The sequence below is a fragment of the Neovison vison genome, chromosome 7 (genome assembly GCF_020171115.1).
Source record: "Neovison vison isolate M4711 chromosome 7, ASM_NN_V1, whole genome shotgun sequence".
In the NCBI taxonomy this organism is placed as follows: domain Eukaryota; kingdom Metazoa; phylum Chordata; class Mammalia; order Carnivora; family Mustelidae; genus Neogale; species Neogale vison.
The window spans coordinates 165,932,984-165,960,966 of record NC_058097.1 but is presented as its reverse complement, the minus strand read 5'-3'; the positions used below and the strand labels follow the sequence as shown (position 1 = coordinate 165,960,966).

The 27,983-nt window shown below is 51.4% G+C and overlaps 1 protein-coding gene across 3 annotated transcripts in view; it reads left to right on the top strand.

The window, feature by feature from the left end:
* Window positions 1–2,222: 2,222 nt before the first annotated feature.
* The window catches only part of PTPN5 (protein tyrosine phosphatase non-receptor type 5), a 54,773-nt gene continuing 29,012 nt past the window's right edge, over window positions 2,223–27,983 (top strand). For 2 of the 3 annotated variants that reach the window (XM_044258939.1, XM_044258938.1), the window contains exons 1-2: window positions 20,539–20,792; window positions 23,590–23,666. In XM_044258939.1, coding sequence (XP_044114874.1) covers window positions 20,647–20,792; window positions 23,590–23,666 — 223 coding nt within the window. In that variant the 5' untranslated portion in view covers window positions 20,539–20,646. Of the gene's footprint in view, window positions 2,256–17,792; window positions 17,883–20,538; window positions 20,793–23,589; window positions 23,667–27,983 lie in introns of those variants that run through there. The other variant, XM_044258940.1, reaches the window with a different exon arrangement.

Sequence of the window (27,983 nt, the reverse complement as noted above, 5' to 3'; positions counted from 1 at the left end):
ACTGACATGTCTACCCACGTTTCCGTACAGACCAAGCAGCACGACCTGATTATCTGATACTGGATCCACAGACAACTACCTGAGGATAATGAGAAGATCTAGCTGGGCTCGGTGCCTCTCCTAGGGGGGAAAAAAGACCAATCAAGATCCTGTCCTTCCATATCACTGCCCTTAATCCACAAACATGCAATGATGGTCCCTCCATGCTGGGAACTGGGGAGAGATAAGAGACCCATCCCTAGCCCAGGAGTTTATAGTGCACTTAGAAGAAAAAAAGAAGAAAGAAAGAAAGAAACTAACTGCTATCGTAGCAGACAGAAAGGAATGAGTGCTTAGTTTCCGGGTGGGATGTGAGTGAAAGCCCTATGGAGAAGGATGTATTTGAACTGGAGCTTACAAATGAGGTAAAACAGAGGGGCATGGCTTTCCAGGCTGAAAGCACTGGATGAACGAAGGATAGAAACCAGAAAAATATAGTTTGTTTAGAGAACAAAATTTTGGGGAGCCTGGGAAACTGGAAAGCCAGAGACTGAGGTGAGAGCTGACAGTGAAGGGCCAATGAGCCACAGGAGACACACAAAAAGGTCATCACTACCACGAAGAAAATAGGGAGAGTGGGCTTCCAATTTAAAATAGGATGGTCACAGAAGACCTCTTTGAGGTGACACATTTAAGATGTAAAGGAGCAAGACATGTGACTCTCTGGGGGCAGTTCCCAAGCAGAGCGGTGCAAAGGTCCTAAGGCCACAGGATAGCTGCCATGTGGCCAGTGCATTAAAAGAGACCACTGCGAAAAGAGCGTTAGGAAGTGAGGTTAGAGACTTCAAAGGGAGCCAGCTCAGGAGAGGCCTTGCAGCCTGTTAAGGGGCTTTAGCTTTCACTTGCCTAAAATGAAGAGCCATTGTAGGATTGAAGACTTACGTTTTAAAAGGATCTCTTACTGCTGTGTGGCAAATCAACTGCAGGGGGCCAAGGCTGGAAGCAGGAAGACCAGTCTGGTGGCTATAGCAGAATTCCGGGTGAAAGAGGATAGTGGCTGGAACGAGGGTGATAGCTGTGTGGTGTCTCGCCTCGGTTACCCCATGTAAAAATGGAGCTTAGGTTCCCTGCTCTGTGTGCAGCCTGATACTTCAAAAAGCTCCCCCCAACCCACCCCCCCCCGCCAATCAGGAATATGAGGAACCTCTAACTAGCGGGGTGCCAGCCTGGGAATATGTGAGATTGTGGGTCCATGGGCAGCTCCTTGCACGTCCCGGCCCCTGGTGCCCAGGAGAAAGCCAAGACAGGTGCGTGCCCCACCGCGAGCATCATCAGGCCAGAGAGACCCGGCGGAGCGAGGTCTTGCTCCCCAGAAACTGAAGAAAGAAGAATGGGAAGGCTGGTGCCTCCTCCGAGCCCTGGACCAGGTCCTGGGCACCCGGCACTGTGTGCGCCCGGGTATGCAACCACTCCGTGCAGATGTTGGCATCTTGCGGGCAACATGGGGGAGCGGCACAGCACCCTCTCCTGGCACCCTCCGGCCCCCCCCTACGCCCCCAGGACTGACCCTTTTGTCTTGCTCTCCTTTACCCCCATATGTCTGCCTGTACGTCCCGCACTGGGTTCAGAGCGCACAACCCCGCTGGGGTCCCTCTGGCGGTCGCCGTATCGGCGCAGCCCGGGCCCGGGGCTCCCGTGAAGAGAAAATCATGAATGAAATGCATGCGGTTCTCCCGCTCCCCCGCCCTCGCTGTCCAGGCAACCTCCGCGCGGGGGCGGCGCGCGCGGGGACTCCGCGCAGAGTAGGGGGAGGGGGCTCCTGAGAGCAGGGTCAGGGACTAAGGCTCGGGGATCCGGCCCCACTCGGGCCCCTGGGCGCTGCCGGAGCTCCCACGCCCCGCCCGCCAGACCCGCGGGCCCTGCGCAATTCCCGGCGAGCGGCGCCAGGCCGCCCGGGGGCGGGGCGGAGCCGGGCCGGGGGGTGCCGAGCAGACCCGGCGCTGCGCCCGCGACTCCGCAGCCCAGGCGCATTTGGTGGGGCGGCCGGGCAAGGGAGCGCGCACGGAGCGCGGGACGGAGCGCCGGGCAGACGGACCGACGGACGGACGCCCCCGCACACGCAGACGCACAGAGCTCGGCGCGGCCCCCGTCACACACACACACTCGCGCAGACACACACAGGAACACACGCAGACACACGCACACTCGCGCGCGCACATCCTCCCGCCAGCCTGCCCGCCCGCCCGCTCGCCGGCGCCCGGAGCCCGCTCTGGCCGGTAAGTGCGGCGCCTCTGTGGGCGCCTTTGTGTGGGGAACAGGGAGGTGGAAGGCGCGGGGTCCCTGCCGGGGCCGCCCCGCGAGTGAGACCTCCTCCAACCCCCAGGGCCGAGAAGCCAGAGCCCGCCACCGCCACGCCCCCATGGGGCTCCCTGCGCCCCCGGACTGGGGGAGGGGGACCCGCGTCGGGAGGGGGCTCGGCGCTGGGTACCGGGGAGAGAGCGGCAGCCACTCCCCACGAAGCTCGTGCACGGTTGCGGGGAAGGATGGAGGCGGTGGTCCCGGGTCCGAGCCTCCGCGACCGAGGCTGGTGCGCGGCTCTTGGCTGCATCGCCTCTCCGGGGTCTGAAGCTCCGGAGGGAGGCAGGAGATCGCCGCTAGCCTGCTGGCCTGTAAAACGAACTCCCAGCCTTCCCTTCGCTTCGCCTCCCCCGGACCGACAGTGTAGCTTAAATCACCGGCTACCCACCCACCCTCAAAATAAGAGCCCAGCGCGTTCCCCTCCCCCAGCATGCCCTTTTTTCCTAGATGAGGCCCAGACTCCTGCAAAATCCGGAGACTGTCCTGATCAGAGCCCTGAGGGGCTTACCTGACCAAGGATCACGTGGCTTAGAGGGTCAGAACCAGATGAGCCCTTGGAACTCACTTAACCCTCTCACTGTGCAAATGGGGAAACTGAGGTCCAGTGAGGTGGCTTGACCAAGGTCACCACAGTTGGTGACAAAGCCTGCCTTAGAATTTAGGGTCTTTGGCTTTCCTATTCATTTTTCTCCTACATGATTCAATTCTATAGCCACTGGAACCCCAAAATTCATCTGAGTGTACCAGCAAAGTCTTTGTAATTCCAGCTCTGCCCCCACTTGGAGCGGCAGGTGCCATTCATTTGCTACCATCCTTACTGTGGGGGGAAAAGGGTGGCCTTTAGTTTGCTTCAGTCAGCCTCAAAGGAGAGAGCTCTCTTATGCAAGCAAGCACTCCAGGTTTGGGGATTTGATTGGCAAGAATGAAGCAGCAGCCCTGGGCAGGAGATCAGATTCTAGGATGTTGGGCTCTCCCAGAAGTCACCGAGTCTGTGTCCTCAGTTGGACCAGTTGCTGTGGCATTCAAGAGGCAACCCCTTCCCTCACCTTGACCTGACTATACGGCTTCCCAGTCACGCTCCCCTCATTCTTAATGGCCTGCATCTTATACCCAGGCCCCTTGCGTCATCCCTTTGTGGAGGTCCCCAAATCCTTCACGTCCGGTTGCCCCTTCCTCCTTGATGTCTGTTGAGTATGGCCTCTTGGTGTTGCTGACAAAGCTGCTGGGGAAGCTTGAGTTACAGCTTCATCAGACTCAGGTGGTAGCTCAGGGCAAGGCTTCCTCAAGGGCAGCTGGGTGTCCCCAGAGCTGAGCCTGATGCCTGGTGCAGACAGGGTGCCCCGAGAGGTATATCGAAGGAGTACAAGCTGGGTGGTGAGTGGATGAAGTCAGTCACTCTTGAGGAGACTCAAGACGTAGACAACATGGTTGGCAAGGAGGGAAGTGTTCAATCTGTAGGGGCCTGAGGCTCTTGTCTCAAGAGTTTCCTTCTTGAGTGGGGTGAGCAGCCTGGCAAGGTGACTAGGTGTCCTAACTTCAGGGACCACCACTCAGGCCATAGGCCCTAAAAATGGCATTGCTCTCCAGAAGCACCATTTACGTAGACTTCCTAACGCTTGGTGCCCCTTGGCTTTTTGTGGAGCAGTGGCTCCCACCCTGAAAGTGGAGAGATCTGGGTTCCAGGCCCAGCCTCCTCCTCGCTGGCTGGACAGCTTCAATGAATGCTCATAACCTCTCTGGGTTTGAGATTCTCCATCTGAAAGATAAGATCTTGGGATTGGAAATTTGCAGGGTACTTTTCAGGGCTGAACCAGGGAGAAGGGTGGGGGGAAGGGGAGCACTTATTTATATAACTACTGTGGGCCTGCTTTTCCTCTTCTATTACTCTATGAGGGAATACAATGAGGTGAGATAATTTATGTAGGGTACTTAGCACAGTGCCTGGGGCATAGAAGGAGCTCCGGAATAGGTAACTATTAATACCGTTAGAGCCCGGGCTTTTTGGGTATACCCTCCACGTCTTCCCTCTTCCATTGCCCAAAGACATGGGATTTTAGGGCCCCAGAGTCCCTCTCTCCCCAAAATTCCCTTCCCCACCTGACTTAGGGCTCAGCTGGCATAAGACATCCATGAAACCTCCCTGGGACAAGGAACGCTTCTCTTCATCCGTTGTTTCACAGCTAATTGTGACGGAATTTAGTAATTGATGTAGTGTCAAAGCTTTTCTTACACTGTCGCTTACATTTCATTCTCTAACACACCCATGATAGCCACAGTGTTACCATTCCCATTTTATTAACGGGGAAGCTAAGACTCGGAGTCGAACTTACCTAAGGGTGCATAATTTAAAAGTCTCATCCAGAGAGCTGTACCTCGAGCTCAGATCATCTGAATCCAGATTCTGAACTCTTCCCTGTCCTATCACCTGTCATTTCCCAACACCTGCCCTAGAAGAGATACAGATGACCTTTGGGAAAGAGTTGAGAAGAAGGATGGATTTTATTCTTCTGGAAAACCAGGAGTCACTTCTTGGAGAAGCTGTGTAACATGTGAGTTGGGTCTACATAATTAGTACACTAGAAGAAAGAAAGGGCATTATTTCAGTTATTAGAGGGAGCATGAACAGAGAACAGGCAGCGGGGCCTTCTCGGGCGTGTGTAGAAACTGGGAAGTGTTTCATTCCAACTGGAGCAGAAAGGATAACCGAGGAGTCGCGAGAAGGAAGACTGGGTAGGAAGGTGGAGGCAGTTTCTGGGAGCACTGAATGCCAAACTAAGAGACTGGTCTTTAGTTTCTGAGTAGGGGAGAGACCTGATCCAGCCTGGCCAATAGGAATCTCATCCTGGCTGCTGTGTGGAGAACAGATTGGAGGGGAGGACCCACTGGCAGGGGGCCCAGGTCAGACACAATGACAGTGTCTAAGTGAGAGATAAGGAGTGGGGGTGGTCGTAAGAATGAAGACAGAAAGGAGTTGATGCAGGAGGCCAGAGTGTCACTGAAATGGACAGGGGTTTGGATGTGGGTGCTAGAGGGAGGGGGAAATGAGAAGTGGTGGCAAGGGTTTTGAGCCTGAGTTGCTAAGGATGCCATTCACAGAAAGAGCCCAGTAGGAGGGAGGATAGGGAGGCCCGCCAGTGGGGGCTGTGGGTCTGATAGGACGCCATAATGACTCCTGCAAAGCTGGCTCACTGAACACCCCGAACTGTCAAGAGTCAATTCGTTCATCCATTCATTCAATCTCCAGATACATATAAACATCTGTTATGTGCCAGGTTGTTCTGGGCTCTGGGGATACATTGCTGAAAAAGATGAACTTCCTGCCCAAGCTCTACCAAGGGAGACAGAAAATAAAACATAAGCAGAGATATGACATTTCAAGGGGTGAGAAGTGCTCTGGAGAAAAATAAAACAGGGTGGGGAGGGGGAAGAGTGAAGGAAGAGATTTGCCTTTAAACAGAACTATCTTTGAGGAGGTGAGAGTTGACCAAAGACCTGAATGAAGTGAGGAAATCAGGGAGAAGAGCATTCTAAGAAGAGGAGACCACCAGTGCAAAGGCCCTGGGGCAAGAATACCTTGGTGTTTTCAGGGAGCAACAAGTATGGCTATAAGAGATGGGCAGAGAGGAAGGGTGGTAAGGAAAAAGGTAGAAAAGAGGGGCAAGACCAGATCATGTAGGTGTTTATAGGCCTGAGGAATAAGAAATCACAGTGTTAAGGAGTCCCAAGAGAACCGGAGTCCTATTCTCCTTGTATTTTTAGTGACTAGCAAACCAAACCCGATACTCAGCGCTAGCTCACTAAATAGTTGTTGAATGCATGAATGTTAGAAATGACTATTTATGTATGAAGCTGCATACTTTGGAATCATATGAACCACTAAGTATATTACGACAGAATAAGGTGTAGTAGGATCAAAATGATAAAGCTCAGATGATTTGAATGTGCTGTCATTCAAGTATGAAAAGTCCACAGTTTGCAGATTTGTTGGAGAGCAAGGATCTTGGTGAGAATGTCTAACTTTGGGCTAATGTAGAGGCTAAACCGTTCATGGCCAAATCTCCTGGTCAGTGTGATGGTCAAAGAGAGACCCTAAATTGCCCTTCCTTTGCTTGGTGAGGTGTTTTGTTGAAGTCATTAGAGAGGCTTCAAGTCAGATGTTCCCCTGCCCCTGCCCCAGAACTCTCTGGAAGTCGCTCAGAAGGACTTGTGGACTTCAGCAATGGGCAGCCTGTGGGTGTCTGGAGTCAGCCGCAGAGATTGTGTTTCATCATCAGCCTAAGGGTGTTGCCTGGCCTCAAAAAATAAATTGCATTATAAAAATAACATGACCGCACTGTAAAGCAAATGTAAGACGAACCATGATCTTGAACATCCTGTTCTGTTTCTTCTGAAAATATTTTTTTCTTCCTGCAGTTTATTTTTTTATTTAAATTTCAGTTAGTTAACATAGAGTGTAATGTTAATTTCAGGTGTACCATACAGTGATGCAACACTTCCCTATATCACCAGGTGCTCATCACAATTAAGGACTCCTTAATCCCTATCTGCCTCCCCTCACCTACCTCCCCTCCGGTAACCATCAATTTGTTCCCTGTATCAAGAGTCTGTTTCTTGATTGTCTCTAAAGGTCTGTATTTTTTAATGGATGAAATCAGTCCACACCTAGCTTTAGTATCTTGTGTTTTTCACTTAACACTTTATCATGACTTCTGTGTTCCATCCTGATCTTTATTTATCCTCAGTGGCTTTACTCTATTTTGGTTAACCATTTCCTTGTCGGTGGATCCCATAGTGAACATCCTCAACCACGCTTTTCTATCTCAGGTTCTCGAGGCTTCCGTTTTGAGCATCCTCAAGAGGGTATGACGGGGCCATGGAGGGGTTAAAGAGGGGCCCAAGGGATGGAAAGGAGTGACTGTGGACAGGGGCAGGGTGATTTCATGGAAGTACATGATGTGGCCATGGGTCCTGGCACAGAAAGAGAATGGGGGACCCCAGAGCGAGAGCCAAGGAGGGGATGGACGGGGAGATCTCGGATCAGGAGGCCAGAGGCAAAAGAGCGCTGAGGGTATGCCAGAGGGGTACCCAGCTCTGTCTGATTCGAGATGGGGTCCCTCCAGCATTTCATTTGTTCTGTAGAGGGTGCTTTTTTAAAATTGGGAAGTACCTGAAATTTGCTGTTATTCATTTCTAAGTGTACATTTCTGGGGGCGTTTAAGTACATTCGCAATATTTTCCTAATATTGCACTACCATCACCGTCCCCCACCCAGAGAACTCTCTTCATCATGCAAAACTGAAATTCTGTATCCGTTAAACAATAAGCCCTCATTCCCACCCAGCTTCTGGTGGCCTGTATTCCACTTTCTCTCTCTATGAATTCACCTGTCTTGGGCCCCTCGCATAAGTGCAATCATACAGTTCTTGCCTTTTTTGTGTCTGGCTTGCTTCCCTTAGCACAGCGTCTTCAGGATGCTTCCAGGTTGTAGAGTGGGCCAGAATTTCCTTCCTTTTTAAGGCTGTGCAATATTCTGTTGTCTGCACAACCACACTTGGTTTATCCTTTCGTCCATTGAGGAGCTCTTGGTTTGCTTCCGGTTTCGGGCTATTGTGGATTTTGTTCCAGTGAATACTGATATATGTATCTGAGCCCCTGCTTTCGGTTTTTTTGGACCTAGAAATGGAACTGCTGGATCATAGGGTCACTGTGTGTTTAACTTTTTGAGAAACCATTGGGGCTTTCTTTTAAGAGGATTTTTGTGGGCCTAGCATGAGAAAGGCCACTGGAGGAAGTCTTGGGAGTTTGGAGTCTGGGAACAAGCCATTAGTTTAAAAAGAAAAAAAAAAAAGAAGATGCTCGGGGCACTTGGATGGCTTAGTTGTTTAAGTGGTCAACTCTTGGTTTTGGCTCGGGTTGTGATCTCACAGTCATGAGATCGAGCCCCTCATTGTGCTCTGTGCTCAGCACGGAGTCTGCTTCAGATTCTCTCTCCCTTTCCCCTGAGCTCCTGTGCTTTCTCTCTCTCTCTCAAATAAATAAAATCTTCAAAAAAAAATAAAGAAGAAGAAGAAGTTTGTGGCTTTTTCATGGCCTTGGAGCTAATAGAAGAGAGAACAGAGTAAAAGTGAATCCAGCCTCCATTTGTGAAGAATTATTGTGATTTAGAGGCCTTGTGGGTGGAAAAGAAAGCTCTCCGGAGAGGTCTTAGAGGACACAGTTCATTCATGCATGCAAGTATTTACCGTGCCAGGAAATCCACGCGGCCACAAGGCCTCTGCCCACAAGGAGCTTACATCTCTTGGGGGTGCCAGTCGAGTAACCCAGCAACAGTGCTCCATCCTGACGTGTGCTCTGATAATAATGATAATAATAACGAGCACTAACTTCTTTTGGGTGCTTATGACATGATCTCACCCGACCCTCTTGATGGTTCTGTACAGAAGGCTTTTATGGTCCTCAGCGTACAGGCTCAGAGAGCTTGAGGAACTTGCCAAGAACACACAACAGGGGAGTGGCAGAGCCAGAATGCAGACCTAGGCTGTAACATCCTCTAGTGCTGGGCAGAGGGCTGCAGGAACACAGGAGACACGTGTGCACGGTGTGGAGATCTGAGAAGGCTTCCCGCAGGAGGAGGTGAGGCCGGCATTTTAGTGTAAGTCAGCTGTGTTCTGCTTTCGCCCATGGTTTCAGAAAATGATTTTCTGTAGCAGCAGCAGGAGCAGCCTCCAGACCTGATGCCAGAGACTCTGACCTCCGAGGGTGCCCTGCCTCACTGAGACTCGTATCAGAGGAAGAAGTTCATTCATCATCCCCCAGAGCTTATCATAAGCAGAGAGGCCTGCAGGGGCCATTTCATTTTCCCTCTGGCTTCCTTGCCTGACCTCCTTCTAGCCCCTCCTGGGGTGCCACAGAGGGACATCCAGGGCTCCTCCTGGGCCTGAGCAGCTTCAGGGCAGAGGGCCAGAATTGACAAAACCCAAAGCCCAGGAGTGTCCGTGGAGGTCCCGTGTACACCTTCGGTGCCACTTTGGTGCCCTGAGATGCCCGGACCTTGTGGGCTTCCATCATGGCCAAAACTCCATCTTCCCCAAACCCAGATGTAGTCCGTCTCCTCGGCTCCTTAAAGCCTGGGTGAGGCCCATGGCCTGCAGCCCTGCTTCCTACCAGGGACCCTCCTGGCCTTTGAGTGGGAGAACTCTTCATTTTGAAAGTCTTCCCGGCCCCATCCCGTAAATACTGCCAGCTGCACCTTTAGCCGTGACCTCCAGGAATGAGGGACCTGCCCTCCAAGGTAACTGGTGTTCCTGGTCCTACCTTTGTGGATGTCTTGTCTGCTCTTGATCTTCATAGGAATGGCGTCATCGCGTGGGTTCATTCGGGGCACAAGGCAGTTGGGGGATCCATCCCCGTTGTGTCCCCAGCTCACTGGCACAGATTTCTACATCCTGCTAGACTGGCAAGACCTGCCTTCATGCCGCCAAGAAAAAGCAGCCTCGAGTTCAAGTGTGGATGCCTTAGCCGGCTGCCAAGCAGGCCTCCATGCCATGGGAGTCCCCTCTTCCATGGCATGTACCCAGCTGCACCCACATGTCGTCTTTCTCCCCCTCCCCTACTCCTGCATGTCTCCACGTCTTTGCCCCAGCGCTGTCCTCTACCTGGCACGCCCTCCCCATTGCCTGCTGGACTCCTGCTTGTCCCAGAGATGCTCGTCATCGCTCCATGCGGCTTCCCAGCCCCTCTGCTCGTGTCCTCCTGGACACTCCCATAAGATGGGAGTTGATATTTAACACATTCTTTGTTTCTTTTTTTTATTAGTTTCACAGGTAGAGTTCAGTGATTCATCCGTTGCATATAACACCCAGTGTTCATTACATCACATGCCCTCCTTAATGCCCATCACCCAGTTACCCCATCCCCCCAACATCCCCTCCAGCAAACCTTCTTTTGTTTCCTAGAGTTTCCTAGAGCACCTAGAGGTGCCTCCCTCTCAATTTTCACCTTATTTTACTTTCCCTTCCCTTCCCCCGTGTTCAGGGGAACACACCTGTGCGTGTGTGTTAAATTCCACATATGAGTGAGATCATACGATAATTGTCTTTCACTGATTAACTTATTTTGCTTCGCATAATACCCTCTGTTTCCATCCCCCTCGTTGCAAATGGCAAGATCTCATTCTTTCTGACAGATGCGTAATATTCTATTGTGTATATGTACCACGTCTGCTTTATCCACTCATCTGTCAATGGACAGCTGGGCTCTTCCCATATTTTGGCGATTTCTGACTGTGCACTAAGCTGGATGCCGGTTGAGGGCAGGCACTGGGTTTTGGGCCCAACAGAGCCTGACAGAAAAGAATCATATAAGAATATAAGATAACAGGCCTTGTCTCAAGATTGTGTTGGAGGCAAACTGGATTTAAAGAGACCCGGCAGGGGTTCCTGGGTGGCTCAGTCAGTTAAGCGTCTGCTTTCAGCTCAGGTCATGATCTCAGGGTCCTGGGATCAAGTCTTGCATCAGACTCCTTACTCAGCGAGGAGCCTGCTTTGCCTTCTGCCTGCCATTCCCCCACTTGTAGGTGTGTGTGCCCTCTCTCGCTCTCTCTCTCTCACAAATAAATTTAAAAATCTTAAAAAAAAAAAAAAAACCAACCATGCAAAATAAATCTCACCCACCCTCTGAAGCCAATAAAAGAGACATTGTAAAATATCTCTGACTACAGATGATAAATGGAGAATGAGACTCACCCCCAGTGAAGCAGAGACCCCCCCCCCAGCCCTTCCCCAGAGGCCCTAGCATCATGGGAAATGGCATCAATGAGTACAAAGTAGTACAGCTCAGGGAGCCAAGGAAGAGATCCAAGTCGATCAGGGAAGGCTGCCTGGAGTAGGTAAAGTTCCAAATGCTTTCAAAAAGGAGTCTATTAAGGCAGGGAGTTACATAATCAGGGGGCAATTCACAGAGGGCCTTAACGCATGATCCAAAGCAGCCGGGATCTGTCCTCTTGTGACCTGTTCTTGAGTCTCACACGGATGTTCTTCCCCTTCACTTCTGTTCACTCACCTCTTCCTTCTTTTTCTCCCACTTAGTCACTCCTTCCTGTCTTCTTTTCAAATCTGAGTGTACAGGAAAATGCTGGATGCACACTGTCTGGCTATCCATCCCCATTCCTCTGCACTGGGCTCCCCGTCATGGGCCTTATAGCAGGAGGCCCGTCCTTTACCCCTTCTCGGCCTGGGCAGCTCACAGAAGCCCAGATTATGAACAAGAGAGCCAGGAAGCAGCCTCGGGTGGGGTGCAGTCTTTTGCCAGATTCCAAGTCACAAGTCAAAAAGTGGGAGAATAATTTAGCCAGAGGGACAGTAAGCAGGCCCTGGGCTCACCACAAAGGCTTCCTGGAGGACGTATGGTGCCAAGGCAGAGGTGACAAGGGCAGAATGGCCCAAAGCCACAGCTCAGAGAGGAGGAGCAGAGAGTCCTCTGCAGGAAGGAAGAACAGGAGAGACAAAGGCTGCGAATCAAAAATGAGCATGGCTAGAAGGTGGGGCAGTGTTCATGGTGCAGGAAGATTCGGGGAATCCAGTGATGTCCCGTTTCCGGTTCTTTGACCCATCTTTCCAAGGGCTCTGGGTCTGACGGGGGAACCTGGCAACAGCCCAGGGCTCTCCAGAAGGGAGAAGAGCCAGATCTGCTGGGGAGGCCCAGTGTTGTTCTCATTAGCTCCGGGAACACCTGACAGAGCCCAAGGAAAAAGGAAACAGACCTTCGGAGCTGATGGCTCTGCCTGGTCCAAAGAACAGGAGCACCTCCTGTGCGGGGCTGACTTCAAGGGAGCCAGGAAATGAAGCTTTGAGCCTGGTCAGCTGTCATCAGGAGGAAGCTGTCTGCCTCAGGTTGCCTGGTGCCTTCTTTACTGCGGTCACTTCCACAGCCCATACCACAACCCTGTTGCAGGCAGCTCTGTTGCTCCTGCAGCCCAGAGGAAGAAACTGAGGTTCAGAGAGGTCCAGACACCAACCAGGGATCCCAAGGGGAGAAGGTGGCAAAGCACAGTGTTTCAACCAGGTCTCTCTGCCTCTCAATCCATCCTGTTTCCAGAGTGCTACAGTTGCATTGAGGTGTGTGACCTCAGAATGGTCAGCTGTCATGTTTTGAGGGATTGTGCCATAACTGAGGACCTCTGTTGACAATCTGCTCTGGGCCCCAGGTCTCCAGCTGTACAGTAGCATGAGGCATGGAGAAGACCGCCCATCCTTGGCTCAGGACCAGGTTGTGTCCTGTGTTTTCCATGGGTCACCTGAGCAGGACTAGAGTGACACTTAACCTGTGCTCTTGCCAAGCTCTAACCCTTCCAAGTGCCTATTAGCTCCTAGACAAAATGAGCTTATGATGTCTTTTTCACAAGTTGTTGCAAGGGTCTCATTAGATAAGGCATGGGAAAGCATGGGGCATATCGGAGGCAAGCAGCTGACAGTACATCTGAATACAGGAGGTCAGACCCTTTTGAACTTTGATTCCTGGCCCCATCTGTTGTGTGTGTGTGTGTGTGTGTGTGTGTGTGTGTGTGTGTGTTTCCTTCCCATTCTATTTGATGCTCTTGTCTCTCCTCAGACCCAACCAAGATTTTCTTTTCTTTTTTTTTAAGATTTTATTTATTTATTTGATAAACAGATACCACAAGTAGGCAGAGAGGCAGGCAGAGAGAGAGGGGGTGGGAAGCAGGCTTCCTGCTGAGCAGAGAGCCTGGTGCGGGGCTAGATCCCAGGACCCTGAGATCATGACCTGAGCTGAAGGCAGAGGCTTTAATTCACTGAGCCACCCAGGCGCCCCCCAACCAAGGTTTTCAAAGGTAGCCTCTGCCTTTCCTCTCCCAGTCTCTGCCTCTGACTCAGTTTGTCTGAGTCTTTTCACCAAATCCTGAAGTGCCAGGGTCTTCCCAGCTCGGGCTGGCACTGCTTGGGCCAGGCCTTAGCACCGAAGGGTTAAACCAGAGGCAGAGGGTGGGGACTCAGGCCAGGACTAGACTTCATGATGTGGAGAGGCAGGAGCTAGAACCTTCTCTGGCTGCAGGGGGAGCAGCCGTGGTTCTGAGCCCCAACTCTCCACTCTGTAAGCACACACAAGCTCTGGGAGAAGAGGTTTCATAAGCGTGAAGGGCAGAGCAGAGGCCAAATGGGACCATTGTGGGTGATCCAGAGCAAAGCAGAGGCACAGGTAGTCCAGGCCAACAGGTGGCATCAGGGACACTGAGGCTGAAACCAGAGGCCCATAGACACCAGCCGCATGAAACCATTTGTGGTCAGTGTGTGGGTGTGACCAACATTGGCCAAGTCAGAATGCTCGTTGCATGTGGACTGGGGCGAGCTACAAGAGTGGACAAGGCCTTAGTCCTAGAAGTCCAAGAAGTCCAAGACAGACTCTGCCAGGGCCTTTGGTGAAGGGCCAGGTGCTGAGGCTAGGCCAGTGTCTGAGCTGGACAAGCAGCCCTGAGATGGAGTGTTGTTACCACTGTCCGCCACCATTGTGCGAGCTCACTCGTCCATAGTGTGCTCTGTGCCCTGAACTTCTCCATCATTCCTCTAGGAGCTGGATGTTTACTCATCCCCACAATGGCATGTTAAAGATGAGGAAACAGGCTCAGAGAGTTGGAGTAACACTCCTGATCTCCTCCACAACTGGCAGCCCTACCCTCACATTTGTCAGTCAGTAAATGGTGGGACCATTTACACCATGGAAATCGGCAGGTGCCATTAATCATGGTTTTTCCATTTATTTATTTATTTATTTATTTATTTATATTTCTGAGACCAATTTACCGGCACATCATAAGACTCATTCTAGAGTCTCCATAGGCCTCATCTGTGTGGGGAAAGAAGAGCTGTATTCACTAAGAAACAGGCAACACCTGACATAGAAGATAATGTATGTGTACAAGACAAACAGCTAATGTTTTTAGGTGTTTTTTTTTTTTAAGATTTTACTTATTTGTTTGACAGAGAGAGAGAGATCACAAGTAGGCAGAGAGACAGGCAGAGAGAGAGGGGGAAGCAGACTCCCACTGAGCAGAGAGCCTGATGCTGGGCTCTGAGATCATGACCTGAGCCAAAGGCAGAAGCTTAATCCACTGAGCCACCCAGGCACTCCAGGGTTGTTTTTTTTGTTTTGGGGGGGGGTTGTTTTTTAAGATTTTATTTGAGAAAGCATATGCACATGAGCGGGGGGGGGGCGGGGGGGGGATGACTTCCAGCAGAGCAGGGATCCTAGGGTCTTGGGATCATGACCTAGCCAAAGGCAGGTGCTTACAGACTGAGCCCCCAGGCATCCCTCACTTAAGATCCTTAAGAATCCTTTGATGTCTAGATGATTTTCTCCATTTCACAGATAAGGAAACTGAGGCATAGAGAATCCAAGTATCTTATGCAAGACTGAGCAACCACTGGGGGAATCCTTTGTTCATACTCAGGCTGCCCAATCCCACAGCCTGTGCTTTTTGGTTTTTAATGAGCCATTTATTCATACTCAGTCTCTAACCTGCTTTTCATTGATCTTTCCAAGAAATATGTCTTGAATCTATCTGCCAGGTGTCAGATCGAGTATAGGTATGGCAAACAGGAGGGTCCGTGCCAGAAGCTGCACACTTCCTGGTTTAAATAAAGCCTGGGCCTGGGGTTGAGGCAAACTGAGCTGGAAGCCTGCTTCTGCCACTTACCAACTATGTGACCTTGAACAATGACTCAGTCCCTCCAAGTCCCAATCTCCGCATGTGTAGGAGGAGGAGGAGCACTGTGTTTAGTTGATGGGGTTACAGCGAGAGATGAAGGATGGAGAATGTGCCCAGCAGTTGGCATGGTCTCCAGCACACAGCAAGCACTCAATCGGGAAGGGGGGTGGGGGGTGGGGGGGGCGTGGGAATTCCAGTCCACAGGTTTGTGTACAGATGCTCCGTGGGACCTGGGGATAAAGGCATCAATAGATCATTTCTGAACAGAGAGGTGAGAAAGGAAGAGGGGACATTGGAACAAGAGCTTTAAAGGGTCTTCAAGAGTTTTCCATGCTGGGAAGGCGAAAAGGGGCTTTTTCAGTGAAGGGAAAATTACATTCCAAGGTGTTACGGGTAGGAGTGGACATTAACCGAATGGAGATAGCAGTAGACCCTCACAAGAGATGTGATTGTGCCTTCACGTTTGTGAGGGTCTGTTTTCTCCTTGTACACTGGACTCTGTACCTGGGTCTCAGGAGATGTTGAGAGAGGGAACAGAATGAGTGTTTTCAGAGTGTTGGAACACAGGGTTGAACCAGATGACCTATGAACGCTGAAATCCTGCTCTTGGATTGATCTTTCTGGGGGCTCACCAGACAAATAGGACTATCCACAACAGATACTAATCATCAGAAGTGAACATGGCCTCTGTCAGTGACTGACTGGGGTGGGATCCTCTCCATGGACCAAAGCCTTGGCTCCCTGCTGCTGGGAGCGCCCTCTGCTGGTCCCTGCCCCTCCACCACCCCCCGCCTCATTAAATCCATTGACAGCCCTGAAGTTGAGGCTGGACCTTAAGGAAAGTCCCTTAAAATTCATTAAGTTCAAGTCCCTTGATTTTAGTTGGTGCTCCTGAGACTCGGACTAGAGGAAAGGACCGGCCCGAAGTCACAGGTGGCCTTGGACAAGAGTCCTGGGCTGCTGGCCAGAGAATATGTTTGTTGCTCCGGGATTGGAACGCAGCCGCCATCATAGACACCCCCACCCAAGCCAGTCTCCCAAGGAGGACTCTCTGGGCTGATTACTCACATGGAGGAACCTGAGACCATCGTCCATGGCAGGATTTCCAGTCATTCCTGGCCTGGGGAGGGCACAAAAAGCGAATGGTCCTACAGCAAGGAGCTCCTTTGAGGTCCTGAGCAGGAAGACAGGCATGCCAGAATCCGCCTCTGGCTCCTTCACTCATCTGCCCACTGCGTGAGCCTGGTAGAGTCTCTTCACCCCCAAGCCTTAGTTTCTTCATCTGTGAAATGGGACGCTGCCTAATAGACCTACAGTGAGGAATGTTTTAAAAGAACCATTACAGCACAGCTGCTGTAGTCTGGTGATTCATTCATGTTCACCCTCTTCCTACCTTTAGAGCACTGTTTTCAACCAAGGTGGAAAGCCAGAAGAGAAGAGAGCTTAGGAACATGGGCAGTGAGGGGCAGATCCGTCATTACTAGCTGTGTGACCTGGGGCGGGTCACTGCACGTTTCTGAATCTCCATCTTTTCATCTAGAAAACACAGGAAATTAAACTATGCTCCTCCTAGGGCTGTTTGAAGAATGAAGGTCTGTTTCACCTTGGGAGAGAGGGGAGGGAGATGGAAAACAAGAAATAAGAGGATCACAAATGAGCATCTCCATCAGCGTCCCTGTCCCGCATTGTGTTCCCTTTTCACTCTCCCCTTGTCAGACTGAATTTCTTCCCATCTCTTGAACATGCCCTGCTTTCTCTTAACTCCAGGCCCGTTCACATGCCCTCCTTCTGCCTGGAAGGGCCCACCTGCCCCTGTCATTTGGTAGCTGCTGACCTCAGCTCCTCCTTCACGGCACACCATAGATTCCTTCCCTGGAAGTTTCCCGACTTCTCTGCCTCATTAGGGACCTCACTGGTGCCCCCACAGTACCCTGAGCGTCTCCATCAGACTGGCCTTTTGCTGTCCTGCATTCATTCCCCCACAAGGCCGTGAACTAGAGTTCACACGGTGGCCTACACATAGGAGCTGTTCAGTAAACACTAGTTGAGCAAACGAACATTCCAATCCTGGATCTGATTCACATGGAAAATGGGAAACTTTGTGTTGCATGAGCCCCTCTGCAGGCTGGGCCTCTCCAGGATCTTTCCACCTTCTCTTCCACTGGGTTTTTGCCACACCCACGCCCTGGTTTCCCACCAACGGAGCAGGATGGAGAAGTCATCATTTATCTGGGCACATCCCAAGCAGGGAACACTCAGACCCTGTGTTTGGGAACCCGAACACTCCAAGTTTGCAGTCTGCTCTGACGTGAGGACAGATGGCCGGACAGTGGACAGCTGGGCAGGGAGGGTAGGCAGCTTGGCAAGATGGAAATAGCAGTGAACTAAGCATTGGGAGCTTGGGGCTCAGAGCCTGTCTGTTCCCCAGCTTCGCTGCGCACATCAGCCTGAGTTCTCTGGTAACCAGCAACAGAAACTGACTGAGTCATTCAGGCAGAAAGGTCTAACACGGAATAACACAGGATAGACCTCTGGTCTTGGGGCTTCCGTGTGGCAGCGGACAAGCAGGGCACCTCGGGAAAAAGGGAGTTAACTCCCCAAGGAACTTTGGATTTTCGTTAACTATCTGAAAACCGCTGTCCATGCTGTGTGATGTGAGGCAAGGCACCTGACCTCTCTTGCCTGAGTCTCCCATCTGAGTGTTCTAAAGTTGGCCTCTCTCCATTCACATCTCCAGTGTGCTTTTTGCTGAGAAGCTTCTGGCCCTGGCCCCCGATGGCGCCTTTCCCCATCTGGACACCTTGGGAATGAATTATGAGGAAGCCAGGTAAGTGGTGTGTGTGGGTGTCCCTGCCACTCACCGCATTGAGGAGGGCAAGCCCTCTCCCTGTGCATGTGTGGGGACACATGACTCATTTGCATGAAGTAGTCAGCTTCATTCTTTGTCTTCCATGAAACCAGCATGTCCTTGGCCCCTGCCTGCTGAACATGCGGATGAAAATCGAGACCACATTATGGGCCTCTTTCTGGTCCTGGTCAGGCCATCTTATCCAGGCTGGGAGGTCCCCAGCTAGAGTCTGTTCTCCCATAGCCCCCCAGAGCCACGACCCCTAAGACCCTGCAACTTGACCTCTATTGTGTACAACAGCAGGCTTACGTCCTGAAGAGTTGGGATGCCGAGGTGGCTGTGAGGGCAGGGATGCTCTGAAGGGACTGGACACCTGATTGGGGAGGCAGTTGTCTAAACAGCTACCTACAGCAACAGAACAAAGCAAGAGGCAGAGAGAAGTAGTGAGCCAGGAGTGTGGGGAGCCCGGGGATGGGAGAGCTTGGTTCTCCCCAGGAGATCACGGAGGGCTCCATGGAAGAGGAAATGTTGGATGAGTAAGATTTGGCAGGAGGGAGAAAGGAAATTTCAGGTTGAACAAAGACCTAGAAATAGAGGAGCATACGTGTTTGATTAAGGGAAGAGTGATGTTTGTTAGGATCAGAGCTCTGGGAGGGCAGAAGGAGCTCCATGGTGACAGTGGGGAGATGTCTCAGGTGCTCAGAGCCCCAGGAGTGTGAAGCCCAAGGTAGAGGACATGTCAGCCTGGGGTTGGGCCAGGAGGTTGCTGGGGGCTCATGCTCACACCCAGAAATAAGGCTTCAGCATCCTAGCCCCTCCTAGCCCCTCACCTGCCCAAGAAGAGGGCACAGGCTCCTTGGCCTCCCTCCCAAAACCTTTAACCAATTCTCTATACTAGTCCTAGGCAAAACTGGCATCACCTCCTCACAGCACCCACCTGTCCCCCTCCCCCACCCTCCAGGGAGAGGTGAGGTGCTCCCAGCCTATCCCAGATGGGGCTCTGCTAGAATGCTGAGTCACCCAGCCTGCAGCCTGTACCTGTCCTCTGACACCCTCTCCCACCCAACACTAGCCATGCGTTCTGGAAAGATGAGGCAGACTGGTCCAGGCCCAGTGTCCAGCAACCAGCAATGGTGGAAAAGCTGCAGGGTCCACCTTACCTACACACACACGCATGTCTGTGAGCAAGTGATAGAGATGCCATTCAGGCTACGAGGGGTCTGACCACCGTATTTGATAGATGAGGCTTCAGGGGCCCGGGGTGAGAAAAGATTACCCAGTCATGAAAATGCTGGGGGCAGAGTTTAAAGGAGAGGTTGGTTGGCTGCAGCTCTGTTCATAATAGCCAGAAGGTGGAAGCAACCTAGACATCCATGGCTTGATGAATGGATAAAACGTAGTCTATCCACCCAGCCAAATGCTGTCGAGCCATAAAAAGGAACAGAGCACTGATGTGTGCTCCAACCCGGATGCACCTCGAAAACATGCTGAGGTGAAAGAAGCCAGACACAAAGACCACGTGGCATATGATTCCGTTTCTATGAAATATCCAGAACTGGCTAATCCGTGTGGACAGGAAGCAGATGCATGACTGCCGGAGGCTAGGGGAGGGGACAGTGAGCAGGGGCTCCCTCATGGGTCCGAGGCTTCCTTTTGGGTCGATAAAAGTGCTCTGGAACCCGAGAGTGGGGGCAGCGGTGCCCCGTTGTGAATATGTTAAATACTGTAAGATTTTGCACTCTCATGATGGTTAAAATAGTGGATTTTTCTTCTCGGTGAATTTTACCACAATTTAGGAAAAGGAGTAGTTTGGGACCAGATCCCATGCCACTGGCCAGGTCTAGTGTCCCTTCCTCAAACACATGCTACTGGCCTCCCCTTCCTATAATAGACCTCTCCCACCCAGGCCACGGGTGAGGACTCTGTGCCACCCCCGTTCAAGGCAAGCCCCATGGACAAGTGGAAGAAAGCTACCCCACTGGGGAAGGCAGGATTCCTGGCAGTGAGGCCTAGCCCCCGTCGCTTCCCACTGACTGACCAGCCTGCTCCCCCAGTTGGCGCCAAATGTTCCATACATCTCAGATCTCTCCATTGCTCTCTCTGTCTGCCCTGTGAAGGAGAGTCTTTCTCTTGTGACCCCTTATCCATCTAGAAACACCCTTTAAGAACCAGCTCTTATCTTCCCCTTGCAGAAGACCCCCCCCATACCCTACCCACTCACCACAATCTGAGCTGAGAACCCCAAGGTATTGCATGAAGACGTCGATTAAAGCAGGTGTGGGAGCAGCCTTGTGCGTGTGCACGCGTGTGTGTGTGTGCGTGTGCACACGCAAATGTGTGTGTGCGCATGTGCCTTCCTTAGATGACTGGGAGCCATGCAGGGAGGGGCCTGGCTGGTTCGTCACTGTATTCCTAGGACAGCTTCGGTGCCTTGCTCACAAACGCTTGTTGAATGAGGCAGTGGCTTTGGGAAGGTTCTGTCCCCACCCAGATAGTCTCCATCAGTGAGGGAGGGACAGGCTGCGTGATCTCCAAGTGTTCTCATCTCTGGGGTTCTCTGGTTCTAAGAATAGCAGTGGGGGGCCAGCCCAGCAAGTTGCTGCATTTTCTGCTCCCGTCACCCAGCTCCTAGAAATCGAGGAGAAGGAGGGAGCCTGCAGGAATCGTCTGCAAACAGCTATTTCTGCTCTTGGCGGGGAGGAGAGAGTGGTGTCCAGAGACTGGGCTTCTCCATCCAGCCTGAATGGACCATCTCTTCTCTTTGGAGAGCTCATCAAAGACCTTCCCCGAACAGCCCAACCGTGCAGATTTGGACTCGGGTTGCCTGGAGTCCTTCAACTACAAGGCCGAGCGGCGGGCTCTTGCTCCATTTTCCTCTACAGATGAGAGGTGCTACTCTTTCTGCTTTTCTGATTATGAAATTAGTCATTTTCTAGGAAGCTTATTTATAGAGTCCGCCGCACACATGCAGTGCTGAGCTATTCTGAACACGGCTTGGGGTCTGGGAGGCTTAAGGTGTGAAAGCAGCTGTGAGTCACACATGGGTCCCCTTCCAGAGGTACCTGGATACCTTGGTCACCTTTCTGCACCCAGCCAGGAGCCAGCCTTCAGGGGTGATAGAGAGAAATCAGTATGATAGAGAGAAAAAGCCCAGCGTCCCAATCCCCGTGGCCACCAGCTCAATATAGTGCCTGGAGCAGGGCAGACCTCCATTCTGTCCCTCTCCACCTTTCCTCCTCTCCTAAAAGAGGGGCCTTCCAGATGTGTGATTCTGTGCCTGCCCCAGACAACAGCTGTGGAGGAGGGCTCCATGGGGCTTCACAAAGCCTGCCCGCAGGGCAGCTCAGAGAGCGACCATGTTTGAGGTTCCTGATATTTCTTTCAAGAAGGTCAGGACAACATTAACGGATTGAATGAGTATTTATTTGTTTATTCATTTATTTAACACCTACTTTGAGCCAGGCACTGTGTAAGGCTTTGAAGGTACAGTGGTGAATAAAACTGAAATGGAGCTTGTAGTCTTATGTTAATCAAACAATGGCATACATGAAAATGAAACTTCAAACTGTGTCCAGTGCTCTGAGTAAAAAGTACTTAGGAAGTAGAGCTGGAGAGGCTCTCTAGGCAGAGAGAAAATCATGTGCAGGGGCACTGTGGAGAAAAGAGCCTGTCCATTGCAGCTAGGGTGCTGAGCACAGAGGGAAAGGGGGTATGAAATAAGATTGGAGGGATATACCAGGGTCAAATCATGCAAGACCTAGTAAAGCATGTTAAAGCATTTCTGCCTTTGTTCTAAGTGCAGTAGGGTGCCACTTAAAGTATTTTTTACTTAAAGTATTTTTTTAAAGAAAGTTATTTGATAAACGGCGAGTTTTTGAAACGATCATCTCTAGCTCAGGCCCGTCCCATCCAGTTGTGCAAGTTGTAAACTGCACAACCTATGAAGCCATATGTGTTAGAACCAGATGGAGAATGTTTTAGGGGCCAGCCTGAGTGAATGCCAGAGACCAGTTAAAAGACTGCCAGAATAATCTAGGCAGGAGAGGCTGGTGTGGACCAAGATGTAGGTGGTGGAGAGGGAGAAAAGTGGAAGGATTCAGGAGACATTTAAAGGGCCTTGAAGATAGCAGCCTTCTCTCTGCAAGAGCTGGGCTCCAGGGTTTGGGATCCTCAGAGCCCCTGCCAGCTGGCGTGAGGAAAAGATAAAATAATGCAATGCCAGTTGAGAGCAGAAGATGTCAGGATATTAAAAGTCCCCCTTAACCCTGATTGTCTATCCTTAATTGTTTCAGGTCTGAAGCTGGGTCTAACAGGGCCTTAGGACCAGTCTGGGAGGCAGGATGGCAGAAATAGTGGGTTGACCTACCCAATAGGTAGTTGACCTCTTAGACTTCATGGAAGTATTACGCTGGCAGTGCCGTATTCAAGTTTCTTTGGGTTACTGATTTCAGAGATCAGATCCCACTGGCATAAGCTAAAATGTTGAAATTTATTGGCAGGATCCTGGGGGATCTCGTGGTTTTGATAGACAGACTCAAGATTCAGGATGGGCAGGAATGAAGCAGCCCCAGGGCCCATAGCAGCAGATATTTTTGGACCTTCTTTCCAGGACACTGTGGCTACCATGATTTACAGCCAGCAACCACAGACTGCAGGCCCTCCAGAATGCATTTGAAAAGTACAGGGGAGAGGATCTGCTTGCCGTGGCCTGGTTGGTGTGTCTAGCCCTTGATCGGTCAGCTTGTGCCAGGAGTGAGAACGTGAAGGGCAGGCAGGGCCACTGGAACCCACATTTGCAAATCAGGCCATTTCCAAAGTAGGGGAACCCCTGTGAGCTACCCAGTTTCTCCCAGGGTGTGTCTATTCTGCTGACACTTTCTGGGGTCTGGCTGATCTCCAGCAACCTTTTTCCAGCTTCGGGGTAAAGGAGAAAAGCTAGACCCTGTTCCAGTCCTGGAAGGTGCCCTGATTGGCTAGAAAGGGGGTTTTCTGATGTCAGAAAGAAATAGAACATTTAGAATATACACACACACACACACACACACACACACACACACACACACATATATATATACACACACACACATTTTCTAACTATTTCGGTAAAAGAGTTTTGCAAGCCACTTTCTATTACCCGAAGCACAAGGTACTTGCAGGCCTCAAGGAGCTGGGCACAGACTGTGTGTGACCCAGACCTCTCTTCTTGCTCACCTATGATTCAAACCCTCCTGTAGTAGGAGGCAGAATAACACAACAGTGAGCGCATACTTCTGGAGTCCTAGACTGTAATTTCATACCCAACTCTGCCCTAATGAGCTGTGTGATTTTAGGCAAGTTACTTAACTCCTCTGAGCCTGTTGATTGATCCCTGATCCGTTGGGTCACCGTGAAGTCTTAAAGTGATAAAGTGTGTAAGTGCTTTGCACATAGTAAGCCCTCCTTCCTGGCAGAGGAGATGATGGTGATGACAGGGTGGTTATTGCATGGGGAAAACCCTTGCAGGATCCTGCTCCTGCCTCTGCAACTTGACCTTCCTGTAGGTTGGTCCTTCTCCTCGCCCCCTCCCCGCACCATGGGGTAGGGTTATTCCAAGGGACACAGTGTGAACAAGAAGACTTTTTATCCTTCTTCAGCGTTCTTCCTTGATCCCTGCTGCCCAGGGTCATCTGGCATTTTTCATCTACAGGAGCGAGAGAGAGAAGCCCCCAGCCGATGACTCCGAGGGAGGGGCCCTGGACATGTGCTGCAGCGAGACGCTGCCGGGTGAGTCTGCCAGGCACCCAGGGTCCCCAGAGTTCCCCGTGCACAGAGAGAGCCCCAGATGCCGCCAGCCGAAGTCAAGCCCGCTTAGCTGTGAACTTGCTCCGGAGGGGTGACTTGGCTGCTCACAAGGTCTCCATTTAAATGAGGATTTGTTTTTCTAATCCGTGGTGTCTTTCGTCATCTTTCATGACCTGTTGTCATTTGACGCTGCTCTGGGCTCCCACGGAGGGAAGAGCGGGCAGCTGGGGGCGTGCTGGGAGGATAGAGAGAGGGTTGAGGAGCTGGGGAGTCCGGCGATGCTGGGGCCCTGGCCGCGACCAGCAGTGTGTTGGGCAGACTTCAAGAGGTAAGGCAGGGGAATAAAAACAAAAAGGAAGTAAGGCAAGGGGACATGGACAACCCAAATGTGGCAGGAACCAAGGGTGGGTGGGCGATGAGGAGAAAGCGCCTGGCCTGTTGAGAACCTGGGCTGTGAGGGTCTGATGGGACTGCGTGAGGCTGATTGGTTGTGCTCATAGGGAGCCTGGCTGGCTGTCAGTCACCACAGAGATGTTGCCGCTCTGCCCCGGCCCCTGGGGTGGCAGTGTGTCCCAGCTGTAGACCAGGTACCCTGCTCATGGAGGAATAAACCTGCAGAACGATAGATACAAAACAAATGAAAGAAATTGCCGTGATCCCGTGACACAATATTCCTTTCCCTCTTTCCTTCCAATCCTTTTGGTTCAGAAACAGCCTTGTGAATGCGGACTTTAAAGTCCCAAGGTTAGCTTGTCAGAAACCTCATGATGGCAAGGAAGCTTCGAGTGATGTTTTCAGTGACACTCTTTAAGACAGACATTGAAAACAAGTAGGTATGACTCTAAAGCGATGACTCTTTAAAATAAATGGTTATGTGGCTCGCACCATGAGCCAGTGCTCCAGCTGCTGATGAAGCTTCCTCCCGCCTCCACGTAGGGATGGAGCCCTTCAGTGCAGTTCACGCTGTATCCAGTAGGGGGTACCATTGCTCAAAAACGCTTTGGAAGGCCTGTCTAGCTGGTCTAGGATGGGTGTCATCTTTTAGGTGCCTGGTGGGGACGGGAAACAGCTAGCTTCAAGAACAGAATTCTCCAAAGGGATGTGAGAGCTGTCTGTGAATACATGAAAGGCTGTCCTGTGGAGAAGGCAGCAGATTTGTTCTGTGTCTCTTAAGAGTCTGGCATAAACCTGATACATAGAAATTAAAAAGAGGACTGTTGGCGCGAGGGATCCAGAACTTTCTTTCTTTCTTTTTTTAAGATTTTATTTGTTTATTTATTTATTTATTTTTCCCCTTTGGTTGGCTTGGACGCAACCACTTATTTTGACATAGAGAAAGGGAGCATGAACGGGGTGCGGGGAGCAGACTCCCACTTAGCAGGGAGCCCGACAAATGCAGGGGCTCCACCCCAGGACCCTGGGATCATGCCCTGAGCCAAAGGCAGATGCTTAACTGACTGAGCCACCCAGGAGCCCCCGAAATCTTCTTTCTGAATCTGAAAGTGGTCCAGTCATGGAACTGGATAATTCAAAAGGAAAAAAAATGAGTGTTCCATCACTGGAGGCATTCAAATATTATCTGGGTAGACAGTAGAGAGGAAATTTCCACAATGGGTGGGAGGTCGAAATGACATCAAAAGTCCCTTTCAACTATTAAACGTTCCGTGATTCAGATATGAGTCATAGAATTCAGAGATGATTCTATGACCGGGGATGGCCCAGTGGCTAGAAAAAACCACGGGAAATAGGACATGATGTATAGGAGTGCAGGGAGTAGCACAGTGTGAAGGAAAAAGCACTGGCTTTGGCATCGGAGTCTGGCTTAGAGGCTCTGTGTTTATGGACAGGTCGCTTACCCCTGCTGGGCCTCTAATCCTTATCTGTAAATGGAAACAACAGCAATATCAGTAATTATCCTTACAAGGATTGGATGTAATTACACAGACATTCATTCCACAAACACTTTTTGAGTCCCCACTACGTGTTCGGTATTATACTAGGTGCTAGGAATCTAGTGGTAAATAAAACAGATGTCCTCCCTGCCCTGCTTTGAGCTGCTTCTGAAAAAATGGCATGGAACCACAAGGAGAGAGACTACAGTAATAATATATGAAATTTCAACCCTCCCTGAAAACCAGCAGCCAGCTTAGAATGGAAGAGGAATATTGGTTATCTCCAGTGGGGCGCGGACACGTTGCCTTCGTTGTGCTTGGCACTGTTCCAAATACTCACATGTACCTCTCACAGACTCCTGTTGAGATCATTTCCAGTCCCCATCTTCTAAATGAGAGGACTGAGGCCCAGGGAAGTGAGGGAGTCTGTCCAAGGTCACTTCACTGGTGTTTGGTAGAGTGAGGACTCTGTTCGTGCCGTCTCTTTCCAGAGCCCATGGTCCTGGTCCCCATTCTGCCACCATTGTCGCCGAGGAGCCACTATCAGTTTCTGGCACTGTGTGAACAGAGGCAAGAAGCGCTAAGGTGTGTCTGCTCCAGGGAGGAGTCTGGAGGAGATGGGCAATGTCACCCTGCCTGTCTCCGTCTGTGTCCTTCCTCCGGAAAGCCCTGCCTGCCAGAGGTTAGGCAAATTAGACGCCCCACTGGACTCCCACGCATGATGCCATCGTAGTGTGATCTCATAATCACGTTTTGTCTGTTTTGTCCACGGGACCACGCGTTCTTTGAAGGCGAGTGCCTATTTTGTCCTGCATGTCCAGGGGAGTCTTTCACTCATTTCTTTATTCCCTGGGTGACTGTTCATGGAGGGAATCCCCACGCAGGACGCGCGTGCAAGCACTGAAGATTCAGCCGTGACTGAACTGAGAAAATGTCCACCTTCCCAGGGCAGTGTGGTGCACTGATAAAGAACAGGGACTCTGGACCTGGGCTGGGTTCCACCATTTACCCCTGGGAGTGATCATGGGCAAGCGACTTAACCTTTCTGTGCCTCCCAGTTACAAGAGACAAGCATGAATACTATTTACAACCACGTAGAGTTGTTGGAGGAGCACACGGATGGATGGGAAGCTCAGAACGGTCCCTGGAGTTTGATCCGTACTCATTTGCTTTGTAGAGAAAGCTAGATAATGAATAAATAAATAAGTAAAATGTTTAGGATGGTAGATGGGGTACGTGCTGTGGAGGAAATTAAAGCCGAGAAGGAGGGGTGAGAAAGGACGGGGTGGGGGGTGTTTTGTATTGTAAATAGGGTTGTTCTAGAAGCTGGTAAGGACACTTCCATAAATTCTCATCAGCCAGAACCACCGATCTGAGCAGCAACTTAGACATAAAAGGGGGTATAAAGGCCGAGAGAATTGGGGAGCAGGACCTTTAGAATGAGCCCAAGGGCACTGCAAGCAATTGCGTAAGGATAGTGTAAAAATACAACCATCAAGTCATGTCTTCCCTCCCAGCTGTCTTCCCGCCAGGCGAGACGAGGTGGAGTGAGGGCTAGCCTTGCCTGAGTGACTCACGCATTCCCACACGCCCTGCCAGGCAGGGGCGGTGTGGCCAACACACCCGGCCACGGTCACCTGGGCCTGAACCAGCACGTCTAGTTGTGTAGACCTCCCAGCTTGAGATATCTGGGTGACAAGTGCCTTCAGCAGCCAACAGCCCCGGGAGGCCTCCAGCTCCGGGGGACAGGTGCGCTGACTCGTATCCCAGGGCGCCGCCCGCCTGTGCTCACAGGCTCATCTCCATTCTCACTTGTCCCAGCCCCGTGCGCACATACGCACATGCACAGACCCACACACCCAGCTACCCAGGCACACGCCCTGTCTCTCTCTGCCTCATGCAGCCCCACGGGTGCACACCCACTTGAAGCCCATGCACCCGTGAGCCTCCTTCCGCTTGCGTGCTCTGCATCTCTTTGCTTTATGGTGCCATCTTCCAGGCCCATCCGCCTTCTCCATCATTCGGGCTTTAGGTCTCTTTCTCTTCCACGGCCAGGCCCCTTCTCACGTACACATACACACCAACGAGCACACTCCTTCCCTCCCATTCTCTCTCCTTTCCCCAGGCCATCAGAAGCGCGCAGTCTCCATGCACCCCACTCTGTGCACACACACACATACATTTTCCTTCTTCCTCGTGCACTCACCCTCGTGCACGGGGTCACTCTCCTTTTCTTCTCTTTCACTCCCCAGTGCTTGCTCATTTCCTTGCTCGCAGTCACCCAAACACATTTATACATTCAAACTCACACTCCCCCCCGCCTCTGTGTGTAGGTGTTCATATTTGCAAGAAATCAGCTGCTGATGCTGTGGCCTCCGCTCCCTCCCCAGCCAGCACCACTGCAGGC